Raw genomic sequence first — 17,534 nt, forward strand, 5'->3', positions numbered from 1 at the left:
GTGGATTTGGTGAAAAAGTCTATTAATGTAGGAGCACATCACAGTGTGAGATCACAGTGGGCTGCTTGTTGTGAAAAGACAATGTAGCAGTAATTGACACATCAGCTTTTGCCATATTGCCAGACAGCTGGAGTTTTTGCTGTATCATGTTTGTTTGTTTGCGCGTGCGTCTGCGGGAACACACGCACATCTATACAGATCCGCCGGCGGGACAGTGTATCGTCCTGTTTATGTATGCCTCCAGGGATGATTATTAATCCAATAATTAAACATTTATTGCCAACAGCACCTGCTCTCCTTATATCGGTGACCCCTGGGGACTCAATCACACCATCACAGGAAGAGGGGAGGGAGGGCTGAGGGAGGAGGGAGAGCGAGACGGAGCGAGGGATAGTGGGAGGGGTGGGGAAAAAGAGCAGCGATTCGGGAGGGTCATCAGATAGCCAGATTCTTTCACACCAGCGAGGTGTTATTGTGCAGAAGGACAAACGTGTGTGAAGTTATGTGACTCCAGAACAAAGGACACAAGACCAGGACGAATTGAACACGTTCCACAAGAGAAGAACAACAGAAGGATGAAAGAGGGGCACCCCCTTCACTGAGACGTCCCCCCCACCGGCTCTGACAGCTAGTGAGAAAAGTTCTTCTTCTGCCTTAATGGACTTTTATTGTCATTTTCATGCTTCATCCGATTGTCTCCAATAGGACTCAGTTGAGGAAATAAGACTTTGTAGAGCGAGGAACTCTTAACACCTACTCTGCGAACGAGAGGGCTGTCAAACACGTTACAGGAGAGACAGAAGAGCACATAAAAAGAAAGAGGGACCACGTCCCTCCGCAGCTACAGCAGAGATGCTGCGCTACCTGATAAAGACGCTTCTACAGATGAATCTGTTCACCGATACCATCCGCGATGCCACCAACGGAACCGACCTGTACTTCAACATCTCCTCCATCCCGTCGTTCAACTCGTCTCTGATGGACTGGGCTAACTTCACTGGTCTCAATGGTAAGGTCTAACGCTCGCCTCAGTGTTTCACTGTAGAGTTCAGAGTCATGTTAAGGCTAAAATGTTATACACAGCAAACAGTGGTACCTACCTGATTTAAAGTAGTTTTGGTATTATAAATGTATTTATTTAGGTCAATTTAGCAATATGCAATTATATTTTTGGACTTTAATAAATATGTTTATATTTATTCATGTACGTATTTGTGTATGTATATATTCAAAATGTATATTCAAGCATTAAGAGATTTTTAAAATATAATTTATAATGTTAAAATGTTTTAATTGATATCTGCCAAAATGAATAAATGCTATAAAAGTATTAGTTTGTGTTAAATAGAACCTTATTGTAAAGTCTTAGTTTTTGATTGATTGATTTTTTGGATTCTGAAATATAACTTTCAGTCCGACATTGATGTATTATGTATCACGGAGATCTTACGTTTCTCAGATCATCTGAAAAAAGTTTGCTTTATGTTGTACAGGTTAGGAGTGTGTATCAAATGAGTTAGGTTTTTTTTTTGATTAGATGAAATTTGATAACTCTGATTTTTGTTTCTTATAACCCGTTTTATTTTAGAATGATATTTGATAGAAGATATTTGTTGAGCACTGAGCACTTCTGGAGCAAATTTCATTTCAATAGACCTACAGTATATTATACCAGAAAGTTATCAGGTAAGAATTTGGTCTGAAAATGATTGTTTTGTTTCATTGAATTTGTCTCAAGATTTCATGGTCTTTAGTTTCTGAACCGCAGTCAGCCAAACACACTCAGTGCGGCTCAATATTGATGGGATGCTTAACTTAATTTTCTAATCAATTGAGCATGGATCCTGTTGAAGATCTGCACGGAATATTAAATAAGAGGAATATTGAAACCCCCTAAAACTGTCCCGAGCAGCAGTGCCTTGAAGATCTGATTTGAAAAGTCCTGTAGTTTTCCCTTATAGAAGCTTTCTGTATTTGAAGGATGTGGTGGAATCTGTATGGATGCATTTCCTCCATTGTCACGAGTGTGTGAGAGTGTCTTAAGCAGTGTGTGTAATGGGAATCTCCCGCTGTGGAGGTAACGACAGAGAACTGAGTGAGTGAGTGGGTGAGTATGTGTTAAGGTAATTAGGAGGAGGTTATTTTACCTTGATGCCCATTTAATGAGCTTTCATGCATGAGGCAGAGTTGAGATCAATAGCACATACTTTCTAAACACACGCCTCCATTCATACTCGTCACACTCACGGCTATTTTCTCAATCTCTCAAACTCTCTTTCTGTGCTGAAGCTCAGCTGACAGACTGACTCATTCACTTACTGTCATCTCACATGCTGCCCGTTCCATCAGCTCTCATTCTCATGCCTGTCTTTTGTTAAGAACATCTGACTTTCCTTCCTTTCCTTTCCTTCCTTCCTTCCTTCCTCAATCCATCCATTCAACCATGCAGGCATGCTTAATTAATTCTTTCTTTCTTTCTTTCTTTCTTTCTTTCTTTCTTTCTTCTTTCTTTCTTTCCATTCATCCATCCAACCCTGCAGCCATGCTTAATTTTATTTTCCATCCATCCATCCATGCTTTTCTTCCTTCATTTTCTTTATTTTATCATTCCTTCCTTAATTTTTTTGTTCTTTCCATCCATCTTTCTTTCTTTCTATCTTTCCATCATCTATCCATCTTCTTTTCCATCTATCCTTCTTTCTTTCTTTCTTTCTTTCTTTCTTTCTTTCATCCTTCCTTCCTTAATTATCTTTCTTTCATTCTTTCCATTCATACAACTTTCCACCTTTTCTTTCCCATCCATCCATCCATCCTTCTTTCTTTCCTTTTTTAGTAATCCATCCTTCATTTTCTTACTTTCATCTTTGCATCCGTCCATCATTATCTTTCTTCCTTCATTTAGTCATTCTTTCTTTCTTCTTTTAGTCGCACTCTTCTTCCTTCCTTTAGACACTCTTTTCTTCCTTCAATCATTATTTTATTTCAAACTATGTATCCATCCACCTATTATTCTTTTGCTGCCTACATTTTTATTTTCTTCCTATCATCATTGTTTCCTTCTTTCCATTGTCTTTTCTTCCTTCATCCTCTCACCTTTCTTTCATTTTTTTTCCAGAATCCTTTTTTTTCATTTCCACCCCTCTCTCTTTCATGTTGATACTCCTCTTCAATATCCTGATGGTTAACTTAATGTTCTCTAGACTCCCTCCTGCTCTGTTTCAGTGTACAGTTTCATTCACAGCTGCTTTGTGGAAAGAAAGTGAGAGAGAAAGAGAGATTGACAGAGAGAGAAGAAAAGAAAGAGTAGTTTTTTCCCCCAGAGATGGTCATAGGAGGTAAATTTGCTTTTGAAATGTACCTAAGAAAAGAAGCTTATCTCAGCTTGCGTTATCTGATTTAGTGAGCAGTGATAATACTGAGACTGTAGCACCACTGAGACCTCTGCTACCTCTGCGCGTGTGTCTGTGTGAGAGAGAGAGAGAGAGAGAGAGAGAGAGAGTGAGGGAGTTTGGATGCTACATGATCAAAACCAATACTCCCCGTCCTTCTCCCCAAACACTGCCAACACTGCACTGATTGAAAGCACAAAACACACTCAAACACACACTGCCCAGCTCTGGGCAGCACCTCTCCATCTGCTGACAAATATTAATTTGAATTTTGCATCATGCTGTGTGTGTGTTGGCCTCCCGTAGTTTTTGCACGTGTTGTAATATATAATAAACAATAATATTGTTTGTAAATTGGTTAAAATGAATATAGAATTCGATCTAATAGCTTCAGAGTTTATGGGTAATAATGATGATAATTCCTTACACATATATAGAGCTTTTCTGGGTACTCAAGGAGCTTTGTGGGTACTTCGAGCCCGGTGTGGTGTGGTGTGGGGTATGTGTGTGTGTTTACGTGCTTTTGAGTAAATCAAGAGATGTGAGAGTATTACACCTGATTCTTTTGTTCTATCTGGACATTTCATATCCGTGCTGATAACCAGAGAATTTGTCCACTGCATTCACCAATACAATGTGCTGATTTCTACAAAATGAGTACTCAGCCGGCTGCTGGCCCTCTAAACTAATCGAAGACGGAGGGAAATCAATAGCGCCTGATAACTAATACAGGAAGTAATGGTGAATTCACAGAGTCTATAGGACTCTAATAATGTATAGTTGCAGTATGCAACGTCTCTACATCATTTTTGTTAGACAAATCCTTGTGTAAAGGTACCAATATGTGGTGGTGACTTACATTAGCTACTTTTAACTATACTACAAATAAGAGGAAAAAACTGTTTACCATCGTAATTTTTTTTTAAAGGTGAGAGTAATGCATAGCTAACCAGTGTGTCTCTGTCTTTTCTTTATTTCTGTTTTCTGCCGCAGCATTTCAATTTTCATATTTGGTGCTTTTTGATTGCGAAACTCTCCTTTGTGTTTCTTTTCGTCTCAGCTCTTGCCAAAATGAAAGTCCAGACCGCTTTGATTCGGTTTATGTAACGTTTTCTGTTTTTCAGAATGGTAATTGACTCGACGCAAGAAAATGAAATTTTCAGTGACAGTCCAGCCTGTCATGACAGCTTATTTCAGTGACTAATCTGACAATGAATATAAATTCATGAATCTACAATGAATAGTGACAGCAAATGAGTTTTGCCATGTGAGGAAGCGCCTGCACCTGAGGCCGTGGCTGCGAGGTTTCCAATGGATTCCTGTGCTTTCACATCAACGCAGTGTCCTATTGTGCGCTGAGTGTGTGAACGGGTCTAATATACACATTTTAATGAGGCCACTCGGTTTCAATGTGTGTCAGAGGCAGTGACAGGCCATCCTCTCGCTTTATAAATCTCAATTAGTTTGTTCGCAAACATACTGTATATTTGAGGCAGTATAATTTAGCAGGTTTGATTCCATCAGAGCCGAGTCAGCACTTCCATACTGCGCTGTACTTTAGTATGTGCATCATTTTGTGTTTAGTTTTGTAAAGTCATTTCATGTAGTTTTTGTGTCTATAAGCGATGACGCAGCACAGAAGAGCTGTATAATTTTTTTTTCCTTTTCCTTTTCTTTTTTTGTCTATTATTAATCCATACTGCAGTAGGGGGCTGATCCCATGTTCTCTAATTGGCTGTGTTGTTGTCGGGGGTAACAGGGCTGTGTTCTAATCCTGCTGTGCTAATGTATGTGTTTGTGTGCTCAGAGAGGTCAAGTGGGCTCAGCCCTCCCTCATCTCACGGGTCTTTTACTCCCCCCGGGCTCAAATAAGGCATCTTTAGGGCAAAAAACCCTCTACATTTATCATGCTTTGGTGCTTGTTCATCTTCATTCATGGTCAGATTTGTCAGCATTCCGCTGTGTGAATGAATAACTGGAATGAAAGAAGAAATAAAAGACAAATTCTTCAGAAATGTAGCATTGTGACCGCTCTATATCTTAGTATATTCCATTAAAATACTGTAGTTATTCTATTGTATGGTAAAACTACTACTCATTTGTCATGGCATGATGCATGTCCATTTTTATTCATTTTCAGGAAAAGAGAAAGAATTATGCAATAAAATATAACTGCAAAATAAATCATTCCATTATACAAATTCTTCAAAACCTACCGCTGTAACAGTATTTTCTACCAAAATACCAGAGATACTGCTGTAAAACTACTAGATGAAATAAGAGAATGGGGAAAAAAAATGATTACCATGTTAATTTTTTTTTGTAAGGGGTCTTAAATTGGATAAAGATTGATAAGAACCCGTTTACTCTGGCAAATTATAAAAAGGAATAACTTAGAGTTACTCACCTGTGTGAGACCCTTGTGTGAATTACAGGAATGTTCTTGATTCATAATAGAGTTCTGCATAGAACTCGAATGCCTGTGGAAGTGAAGAAGTAGTTCATATTTCTATAATCACATGTTTATCAGCTGCAATTTAGAAAGCTGATTTCTGGTACACATAGAGAACGTTGTCTTACTTCTAGCACTTCTTTCCGAAATTGTTTTCGCTGTGACTTAGATCGGCTGTACTACAGTTTATCAGCTAATAAAATCGTAACGCCTCTCTCAGCTGTCAGATAAAGTCTAAATGGAACAGCATGGACACACGTCCAGCTCTGTTTATTCGTAATACAACCTGGAATGCAAATCAGCCCCACACCTGTACCCATTCCAAAGGCTTTCACCGTCATTAACAGACAAATCATATGTGCTGAGACACACTCTCTCTCTCTCTCTCTCTCTCTCTCTCTCTCTCTCACACACACACACACAGTTTTAAAGTGACAGAGGTTAATTCCTCAACCACCCATCATTAAATCTGACCTTTTCACTGCAGCCTGAGACAGTTCAGTTGGTCAAGCTATATAACAGCAGAGGAAGAGAAGATAATATCAGATAGAGAGACTATATCAATCTGTCTGTCTGTCTGTCTGTGTGTCTGTCTTTCTGTCTGTCTGATGGACATAATTTTAACACCACTTCTTCTCTCCTTCCACCTAATCTATATGTCTCTCCATCTGTCTGTCCCTCTCACATTATTTCAAGCTATTTCTCTCCCCTACATCAGTCCTTGAGAGCGTCAGGCTATGAATAACATTGTGAGGAGCGATGTGTCATGTAGCAGCAAATGACTGTCATTTCTGCTCCTGGGCGGACAGATGAGCTCCCTCAAGCTTAATCAGACACAAACTTATTCACTCTATATCCTCCACAACTCCTCCCTGTCGCTGACAAGCTAATCCAGGGTTTTAATAGCCCCCGTGGCTCCGGATGATATGCAGAGTTATGTACATATCAAAAACGTGCATGGAAATCAGTTACCGACTCCATCTGCATGTGTGAAGGTGACTAGCGCTGGAAAGGCGGGTTCTCGAAAGACCTGGCAACCCAACGGTGTTCACATGCATATGCAAATGACTCCAAAATGACCCTTCTCAGCTTCTTCAGTAGTCTGAGGATTTTAGAAGGGTATTGCAGATGTAGGATTGAAGAAGGAAACAGATGTATAATCGTATCACAGTACTGTACATGCCATATGATTTAAATTCAATTAATGCACTCCGTTATTAATGACTAAAATGAGGAGAATAAAATACAACTGAATACTCACGAATGTGTGTTTTGTGCCTGTTTATATATGTTTAAGTGCATAATTATGCACCTCAAGTAAGATTAATGACAGCGGACATGTCCTGTTTATTTAAATGTTAACCTGTCAATCAACCTAGCAGTGCAGCAAATAAGTATTTCTGTCCGTCTTTGAATATATTTCATACTGTATGCTGATACCATTACATCGCCTTGAATGAAAATCCCTCAAAAATGTATTAGATATTTCAATTACAGCACTGTATATTGAATCAATTTATTTGTGGCAGAGTAATACAGCTGTGAGCCGAATTGAACACTGTGTCATTCCTTTTTGTACGGTCCTTTGGGGGAAACTCAAGTAGGTGTGAAGTCAATGAAAGTGTGGGGCTCACTGTGTCGATGGCGGAGGGCTCAGGGAAAGGGGTCGTGACCCCAAACCCTCCTTCTCATCGTAACATAGAGCTGAGTTCATTTATTTCTCTCTGTCTGACACAAGTCAATGACAGAAGCCCATGCTGCCTGCAGCCCAGCGGTCTGGTCCGCAACCCTACACATCTGCCCCTCTGCTTTCTTATGCAAATTAAGGTGATTCCCCTAGCCATAATGGAGAGCTTCGTGTATATACACACAGATGTGCATAAGTTCACTCATGCACACACACACACACTTACATTTGCATACATTTATGCATATTAAAATCACATACATTTATGCATATTAAAACTACTGTTTACAGAGCTAAACGGTGGTGGTGGTGGGGGCTGCATATAGAATGACATCCATTTGCATGAACATTAGGGTAGTTTGTAAAAAGCAAACTTCTTTTTCTATTGTCTGCGCTACTGCAGACTGTGTGGACAGAACAATCATGAATATTCATGCAGGCGCACTGATTTGCACAAGCGGTTTAACAAATTAGATGTTCTTTTTGGAAGATTAGTAGAAATCATTTAACTGTGACGAGTAAATGGCATGCAAGATTAGATGAAAGCACTTGAATGTTTGTCTCATAACTTGTCCTAAGTTTTTTTGATAGATTTTAGCATGTTTACTTAACTGTTTTGAAAACATCGACAGTCAATATGCAGAAAGTGATTGTGTTTAAGCATAGAATTATTTTTCTAATTCATTATAATGAACATGAATTTATATATATATATATATATATATATATATATATATATATATATATATATATATATATATATATATATATATATATATATATAATATTATATATTTATATATTATATATGAATATATAATATATATATATTATATATGAATATATATATATATATATATATATATATATATATATATATATATATATATATATATATATATATATATATATATATATATATATTCAGTTTAGCCTAAATATATGTGTAATGTGTAATGATAGTTTATCATGTGCTGTGATTTATGGCTGTGGATTTTTTGGGGCTATTTTAGTCTTTGTCGGGATGTGATTGCAGTGGTTATTGATTGATTAACTTGTATCGCTAAGAGCCCACTGATTAGAGAGAGCAGACAGGATGGATGAATCTTTCTCTCCGTCTATTGAGAGCCGAGGCCTGCAGTGAACCTCTTCCAAGCCAATCAATGTGTATTTCACACTTAAACACTAATTAAGTCGTTAGAGGGCAGCAGTGTCAGTCCTGCTTGGGTGCTTGCACACACCACACACACACATTACCCTCCTCACGGGAGAGTGTGTGTGTGTGTGTTGAGGGGGGGCAGCAGGGCGATATTCCAGCAAAAAACCCTTGTGTTATCGAATATGCACACTCACACACTCTCCTGTGTTGTTAATAATGTGTGTAAAGCTGTGCTGTGCCATACATTGTAACATATGCGGGTCTAATAATCTGACTCATAATCACTCTAAGGACTGCTGAAGATCTGAGAAAACAGCGAGCGTAAACAACAACTGTAAACTAATCTCCACACGCTGTGCCGCTGAATAATTACACATCGAGCTGTGTCACATAGCTGCAGATTAGAGTGCAGAGTCCATGCTTGAGAAATTAAATTTAGAGGATGCTGTTGCAATAGTACATTGATGGTGACACATGCTGTTAATTTTTAAAATCCTCAGCCATAAATCATTGCACATGATGAAATATTGTTACACATGTCTGCTCATGTATCTGCAACATCATTAAATATAGGACACCGGTTTTGATTTATAATGGATGAAATTTGTATTGAAAGATAACAAGTCCATATTTATATGTTAGGTTAAAATGTGTTTAAAAGAAAGTTTGTTGGTCTGACCGTTTCTTTGAAGTTTTCCACCATTTTTAATTGCGGTTTCGTATTTTTGCAGTTGCTCTTAAATAGTCCTGCTGTGTGACAAATTAATTTTTAAAGTAGAAATTTGCAGGTAGACTCTCAATTAATATGAGGTCTTAAAAACGGCATGAATTATTTTTTTTGAAATAATATAGCAGGACGCCACAGTATTAGTTTGCAACTTATCTGTAAGTTTTTCATTTTTCAATAAATAATTAAATTAGTATAGATATTTGAAAAGCTGTCAAAAACTAGTTAACAGTGCATTGACTGTGGTGCTTTTTGTTGTTGTTGTTTCAGTGGATATTTAGTGGTGTTTGTTATGGGAAGCCTCCCCATTATTATTATTTCTCATACTTTAACCTTTTAGTATTAAACCTTTGCTCTGATTTGCACCATTTATGCTTTAAACATCCTAAGCTAACTATCAATACTCTAGTAACCACCTATAACATCATAGCAACCTGGAATTGTGAGTTTCATCATAATTTTATCAGAATTGCATGACATAAGATCTGACATTTTTTCCCAGAATTGTGAGATATAATCTTGCAGTTGCAAGTTATAAAGTCAGAATTGCAAGATAAAATTTTGCAATTCTGACTTTATAACACAATTCCACATTTATATCTTAAAATTATAAAAAATAAAAACTATTGCGGGTTTATATCTCATTTTTAACAGCTAAAACAGAGTCAGAATTGCAATAAAAAATGTTACAATTACTTTAAAAAAAATTAATGGCAGAAATGGGCTTCCATAATAAAATTTAATTAATCTATAATTAAACACTTCATAGTTTCACTATAATGGTCTTTAGTTGATTGTTTAAAGAAAGGGGGTGTTCACCTGAGAAAGACACTACTGTTGGCAAAACGCACGATTAGTATTCAGTCTCTGTGATACTGCAGAGAACCTGTAAGATCCTCAGTGTAGAGGATTGTGGGAAAACCTTTGCAGCATCTTCACAGTGCTGAAAATCCTGCCAGAGCTGGAGAAGAAGAGAGGGAGAGACAATAGCACACATTACCCAGAATCCTGGAGTGCAAATCAGGTGCAGGGCAGAGGGAGCTTGAGTACCTGATTCAGAACAGAATCTATTCTGTTCAAAGTGGCCAGATCCACAACCAACAACTGAAGAGAGAAGAGCAAAGCGGAAAGTCTTCGAGTGGCTGAGAAAGAGGGGGAGATGGCGTCAGAACGGGCAGAGGCCGGCAGAGATGCCCTCTGTGTCCCAGCATCTGATCGAAATTTAATAAGTGTATTAGGATTGGCAGCTACACTCTCTGGCTGCCCTGGACATTAGCATAAAGCTATTTATTAGTCTGATTTCCCTGGCTGAGAGCGACCCTGCTCCAAATCGCACAGGGAGCACGCGTTGCCATAGCAGCGGCAGAGCGGAGTGGCCAAGTGTTAGGAGAGGAACGTGCGAGAGAATCTCTACTAGTCATTTTGCCAAAGGACGATGAAAGTGGGGAGGAAGGGATTGAAACGAGAAGGCCGGGAGGATTAAATGAAAGTTAGATTCGAGGAAAAGGTCGAATCCAACTTAGTCCTGCTGTATCACCTGTGGGAGAGCTTCAGGGGATGATGCCGTCCAACAGCTCACCTGTAAAGGCCTGGGATACTGTGTTCTAGAGTCCTGTTGAGACATGCATTTAGATAGCACTCTTGTTTTTTATATGATACATTTTCATTTTCCTTTTAGTTTTAACAATTTTATGTCCTAAGCCATTTTTATTACTTTTTTGTTTTTAAAATAGTTCTATTTACCTTACTTTTTATAATAATAGTTATAATAACAATTATTATTATCATTATCATTAATTTCAGTTAGTTGCCAAGGCAATATTTCTAATTTTAATTTAAATGTATATAAAAAATTAAAAATTAAAAAAACATATGTAACAACATCAACAACAACAAAAAAAAGTTCTGGTTAAGCCACTTGAATACTTGTTGACACCTGAGCTCATTTAAGCCCCTTTCACACTGCACGTCGGACCCGCAATATTTCCGGAACATTGCCAGGTCGCTTTCTGTGTGAAAGCAACCACGTCCCGGGACTGATTACCGAATTGAACCCGGGTTGGGGACCTAGTAACATTGCGGAGTTCGACCCGGAACGAGCGCTGTGTGAACAAAAGCCAGATCTAATTCCGTGTGGAAGTGATGACGCGTGTTATCGCGCGACTCTTTTACCAGCTGTTTTGAAGGAAGATCAACGTTCGCGACGAAAACACATGTGCAAACTGTAATGAAGCAGAGATCAGTTAGTTCCTCACTTTCCGCGCTGACGCCGAGATCATTTGCTTGCTTCAGTGAAAGTATAACGTGCCTAGCGTTGTCGACTCGTACATTACACGTCACGCGCTGATGTCACGGGATCTTCAAGGTTTGTGTGTGAAAGCATGCACATATACCGGGTCATCACTGGCAGTGTGAAAGTGCCAAATCTAGCGACCAGGGAACAATTACAGGAACACTTTACCCCTGTATTTGCCGGAATGGCAGTGTGAAAGGGGCTTTAGTAAACATTCAAAGATGAACATTAAAATAAGTTTGTTTAATGAGAAAAACAAAATGTTCTTCTAAGGTATGTTAAAACATTTTACAACTAGACATTTCCCAAATATATGTTCAGCGTATGTAAGTGAATAGGAATGTTAGGAAAAAAATTGCATTATAGTGTTATTGCTACTGTTCTGTAAAGATGTATCTGCAAAGATGCATTAAAGATAATTTATTTCTAAGACTGTTTATTTGTTCATGCTTGTACATAGTGGGTTTCTATGGTTCTGGGTATCGCAACAGGTTAGTATTTAAACTGATGAAGGGTTGTTGCAGGTAACTAATCTCTCATTCTCTTTTAACGTTTCATTGTCCTGCTCCTTTGAGAGTCCACATTAACCTCCTGCTGTGGCCAATTACAGTGCTAATACTGGACCTGAAGGTCTCCACCCCAGCAGGCCATTGAATGTAGGAAGGCTTTCAGGTGTGTGTGATTGCAGAGGAGTGTGTCACCACTGATGACTGTGTGAACCAAAGTGCTTCTCCTTTCCTTTTCCCATGTGTAGATAGAGGGATAAGATCTGGTCTGATTCCCTCTCACACATCTGTAATGAGATTGGACGGCTCGAAGCTCATCATTATTCCACTCTTAAAGTGTATTAGGTGAACTCATTCTCTCTCGCTCTTCCTCTCGCTTTCTTCGGGTCATTTTCAGTCACACTTGATTTAATGCGATTATCCTCCAGCTTAACTCAGCACAATCTCAAATGTGTATAATGAAATGCTGCAAAACAATCAGCGAAGTTTATTACGATGTAATTTTTGCTGTTTAAAACACTACTTTTTCACATTTAGGTAGTTTACGAAAGAGCTTGCATTCAAAAGTATGTGCTATTCTCTGGTCGCTTTGCAATTTAAATGCTAAAGGTGCATCATATTTACTTGCCAAAAATTTAGTTGGCGGAATTCCACTCGACTGGGAGATTCGCACTTCTCATGCAGATTTTATTTTATTTATTTTTTCCGAACTTTTGCTGATGTGACCGCATCTTAACTCCTGAATACATTTAAAATGAAAGGTCACATTTTCTACAGTATATCATATTTTTTTAATATATTTCGATTCACAGATTGAATCTAAAGTGACTCAGTGAGGTGCAAAATGAGATTTTCCGACACTGATGGATAGTGTGTAGTCAGGTATTTAGCATAACTAGAAAACTGTGATTGAATATTTACCAAGGCACTTAGCTACTTGATAACTGAATCTGGTCCATTAAATGGACTTCAATAATCACAACAGCTTATGCTAAAATGTTTGGTTGAGTTTTAAACATGTATAATTGGGTTCTGTAGCTTTTTGTATAGCTTTAGCCGCTCTGCCAAATAACACCGTTGACCCAAAACACACTTGCTTCAACTACATCTAAGACACATTGACACTCAACGCAGTAGGATGTCTGCAGTGTTAAGCCCACCCTGACAGACGGTTTTTGATCACAGGTTGCATTTGGATTCAGGCTGGCTGTGGGGAGCTGGCTTTTGAGACACACTGTCACTATAAAAGGTCAGCCTCTATTGATTTGAGTGAATAACTCATGATGGCGAGATGAAACGGTGAGGGGGCAAGGAACAGATGCACAAGAATTGTGTCTCTTCTTTCATTTGTCACACCAAACATACAGCACCTGACCTCAGCAAATTACAGTTCAGTAAATGTCAGATTGAGTTCTTCAGTGACTCAAAATAAAGGTGTCGTGGTCATGATATATTTGGAAACAATGGAAAGCGTTTTAAGGGTCACCAATGATAATGAAAGTATTTGAGGAGCAGAAATAAATCTGAGCTTATTGGGGGAAAATATGGCCAATATTACCCCCCAGTATCTCATTTGTTGTCTGTGAGCCTATGTTGCAAGGCAATTTCTTATCCTGATCAGCAGAGATGTATAGTAATGAGGTAGAACTACTTCGCTACTGTACTTAAGTACTAAAAGGCAGTATCTGTACTTTACTAGAGTATCATTTTTTTCTCCTACTTCCACTTTTACTTCACTGCATATTTTCGCTGAGTTTAATACTTTTACTCCGATATTTTTTTATGTGCTGCATAGTTACTCGTTACAATTATAAAAATGTTATGAATCATTCCATTACAAACCACTGCCAGAACTGTAGATGGCAGGTTTGATGAAGCTGGCACATCGAGCGAATCAAGCGATTAAGAAGACTGCGCATGCTGACTGAACTGCTGTGAAGAGAGAGATGAACACCCAGCCAAGCCAGATAATGACTCGTTCACGAGTCAAGAACCGGTTGCATCGGTGTTCGGATCACCAGTAGTTCTTTCTGACAGTTCGATTCAATAAACCGGTTGAAGAAACCGGATATCACAAACTGCTTCGTTTTTAACTGTCTTACAACAGACAAAGAAGAGAAGACAATGACGAATAAAGGCGTAGTTTTTGTTATTTTTGGACTAAAATGTATTTTTGATGCTTCAAAATATTCCAACGGACCCTCTGATGTCACATGGACTACTTTGATGATTTTTTTCTTCCCTTTCTGGACATGGACAGTATACCGTACACACAGTTTCAATGGAGGGACTGAGAGCTCTTGGACTAAATCTAAAATATCTTAAACTGTGTTCAGAAGATAAACGGAGGTCTCACGGGTTTGGAACAACATAAGGGTGAGTTATTAATTACATAATTTAGCAAATTGGGCGAACTAACCCTGTAACCGTTTTTTGTTTACAAAAAGTTAGTCAAAGGAATTGTGATTGTCCTTTAGGTTAATCATTAGAAATTATAAAAACAATGTTCTAACTTTTGACTACTTTCTTTAATAACTACATAACACAATACTTGTACTTTTACTTTCAGTACTTGAGTAGTAAATTTTAAAATAGACTACTTGCAATACTTAAGTACAAAAAATTTTAATACTTTAGTACTTCTACTTAAGTGTGGTGCTTAAAGAGCACTTCAACTTCTACTCAAGTCACTTTTTTGATAGAGCACTTGTACTTTTACTCAAGTATGGGTCTCAAGTACTTTATACATCTCTGCTGATCAGTTGTTCCTCTTTCTCAAAGCACCCTTGCGTCATCTTCCTTTTGACCACAAGGGGGCAGTGGTCATGTTCACATTGATCACAAATGGACCATTTTTTTTAGACTGTGAACACCATTAATCTAATAAAATGTATTAGTAGTAGTAGTTGTTGTAACTATTTATTTTATAATTAGTTATGTTTAAAACATAAATAAAAAAAATAAAATACAATTTGACATTTGCCTCGTGACTTTCACAGTCAATCCCTATTAAATTTTTTGTTTGTACATTTGTTTCAAAATTGGTAGAGGTTTTTATTTATTTATTTATTATTTGACTTGATTTTATTTTATTTGTTTACGCATTTCACATTATCTTAGCGTCTAAATCTCACTAATATACTAATATCAGTACAGGCTATTTATCAAAAACTACTGTTAATTATTTTTTCACAGCCCAATTAATAAATCTTTTTTAAGCCATTTTGTTTTTATTGCAGCAAAAGAAACATCACTGCACTGAAACTAAAATAAAATAAAAAGGAAAGGGAAAAGAAAAGAAAGAAAGAAAGAAAGAAACAAACACAATTAATATTCATGAGCTAAGCCTGTGACATCACAACACCCTCCAAACTGCGGCATCGCTTTTTAAAACAAAGTAACGCAGATTAAGCAGATTCAATTTAATTGAGTTGCACAATGTGCTGTATCGCCGATTTTAAATATAAATATTTACTGGTTAATATGAGACTGACATGACATGCACGTTATAGTGTAAGGTCATCTGCTCAATTAACATCTCATCATTTGAAATGTATTCAGGGATTGGTGTGGATTTCGTGGATATTTCTTTTGTGTATAAAGGGGGGCAGCATTTAAGAAAGCTCCAATTCCCCATGCACATTGGGGTTCAGAGTTATATTAAATATTAAAATTAAATATTAATATTAAACATCAAGACACTGTTTAATTCAACATTTAGCGTCATACTGTGTATATCCCCCGTGTGACAGACAGGTAGGCCGCAGAGACGGATTCTCAGGGGCGCTTCGATGAATTCGCTCTTATAATTACCTGAGGGGGCTCACAGCAACTTCTAAATGCTGTTCTTTAAAAAGGTAAGGGGGTCTCTGAATTCCTCGCCCTACTAAAGCATTTACCACTCAAATTACAGAGAAAAGGGTCGGGAGAGATCGAGAGAGCCTCTCTCTCAGATATTCACTCACCACACCGTCGCTTTGCATTTAAAAGACCCGGCCAAAACTATACCTCTGCACATGAAAGAAAATGTCAGGGTCGGAGTTCGCCTCAGATAGCCGCGCATCAAAGCGGCCGGTGGCTGCGTGACATTTCGGGGAGCTCGTTGGCCAGTCCCGCTGTGGCGGCCAGACAGACGGAGCAGGGCCAGGGGGGCAGGTATTAACCCCCAGACAGCCTGATGCACTTCGACCCAGTGGGAGATTGAGTCTGGGTAGCGCGGGTCGATGAGAAGGCTTGCAGGCTATTAAAATACAGCACACAGAGGTGGGACGCTGGGCTTTGGTTTCTCCCATTGTTGTTGTTCAAAATACGGTTGATAGAAATGCCAGAGTTTAACCTTATTAGTGTCAGAAAGAGAGATAGAGAAAGAGCGTTTGTGCTGAGTTGACTATGAGAGGATGTCGCTCTCTTGTGGCCAAATGAACACAAAATATCTGCGCGTGAAGAGTTGTGTTTGTAGTACCTCAAGATGGGCACACGAGGGCGCAGAGCGACGACTCGAAGCCGAAATTATTAACGCAAATCAAGTGCATTACAGTCAGTAACACTAAAATGTGAATTATTTAAAAGGACAAGATATGCTTAAATTTTTTTAAAGATTAAATTTAAAATAAATGTACAAATACAATGAAAAAAAAGCGTTTTGTATAATGCACTGGAAAAAAAGGCCTATACACTGGTTCATAATAAAAATGACAGCATTTTGCCCTTGAACAAAGTGCTCTTCATTTTGTAGCTGCTCATACGAAATATCCGTGTACAAGATATTCCTCTTTATGCAGACAGATGCTCAGAGGAATTCCCAAGAGATTAATTAATTTCACATTCAGCCTTCATTATGTAGGCGGCTTCCAACACAATGCCCCAAAGAATCATTGGAAGAGGGGGAAAAGCAATTTGCCCACATGGCCATCAGATGGCAACATATTCACACTGCTAGCAGCATGTCTGGGGTGTCGTGGCAATTTTTTATTCCATTATTCTTTTCCTTTGTGGAAGTTTAACCCATTCAAGACCCACTATCCATTTCAGTGAATCAGCTTTTTCCATCATGACACCATGATGATCATGACTCAGCCACTTTATATAGTAAATGCAAAGGAAATACCTAATCAAATAATGCATGATTTACTATCAAAGATGCAATTCACACATTATTAATTTTAGTTTTGATTAAAATTCATGGCTGCATTTAGTATAGATGTAAAACTACTAAATATGCTTTGTGTGTATACGTGTTAAACCCAGAAATTTCGGAAGAGTATGACAAAATGGAAATAATGTATAAGAGGTTGTTTTCTGCATCATTCGAGTGTGTTTAA

General features: G+C 38.1%; 1 protein-coding gene across 5 annotated transcripts in view; it reads left to right on the top strand.

Annotated features, from left to right (window-relative positions):
* The first annotated feature begins 304 nt into the window (after positions 1 to 304).
* robo3 (roundabout, axon guidance receptor, homolog 3 (Drosophila)) overlaps positions 305 to 17,534 on the top strand; it is a 136,553-nt gene continuing 119,323 nt past the window's right edge. For 2 of the 5 annotated variants that reach the window (XM_026263106.1, XM_026263108.1), the window contains exon 1: positions 305 to 1,009. In XM_026263106.1, the coding sequence (XP_026118891.1) occupies positions 853 to 1,009 (157 nt within the window). In that variant the 5' untranslated portion in view covers positions 305 to 852. The remainder of the gene's footprint in view (positions 1,010 to 17,534) is intronic. The other 3 variants (XM_026263104.1, XM_026263107.1, XM_026263105.1) reach the window with 2 other exon arrangements.

Source organism: Carassius auratus, unplaced genomic scaffold, assembly GCF_003368295.1.
Source record: "Carassius auratus strain Wakin unplaced genomic scaffold, ASM336829v1 scaf_tig00216425, whole genome shotgun sequence".
Classification (NCBI taxonomy): Eukaryota; Metazoa; Chordata; class Actinopteri; order Cypriniformes; family Cyprinidae; genus Carassius; species Carassius auratus.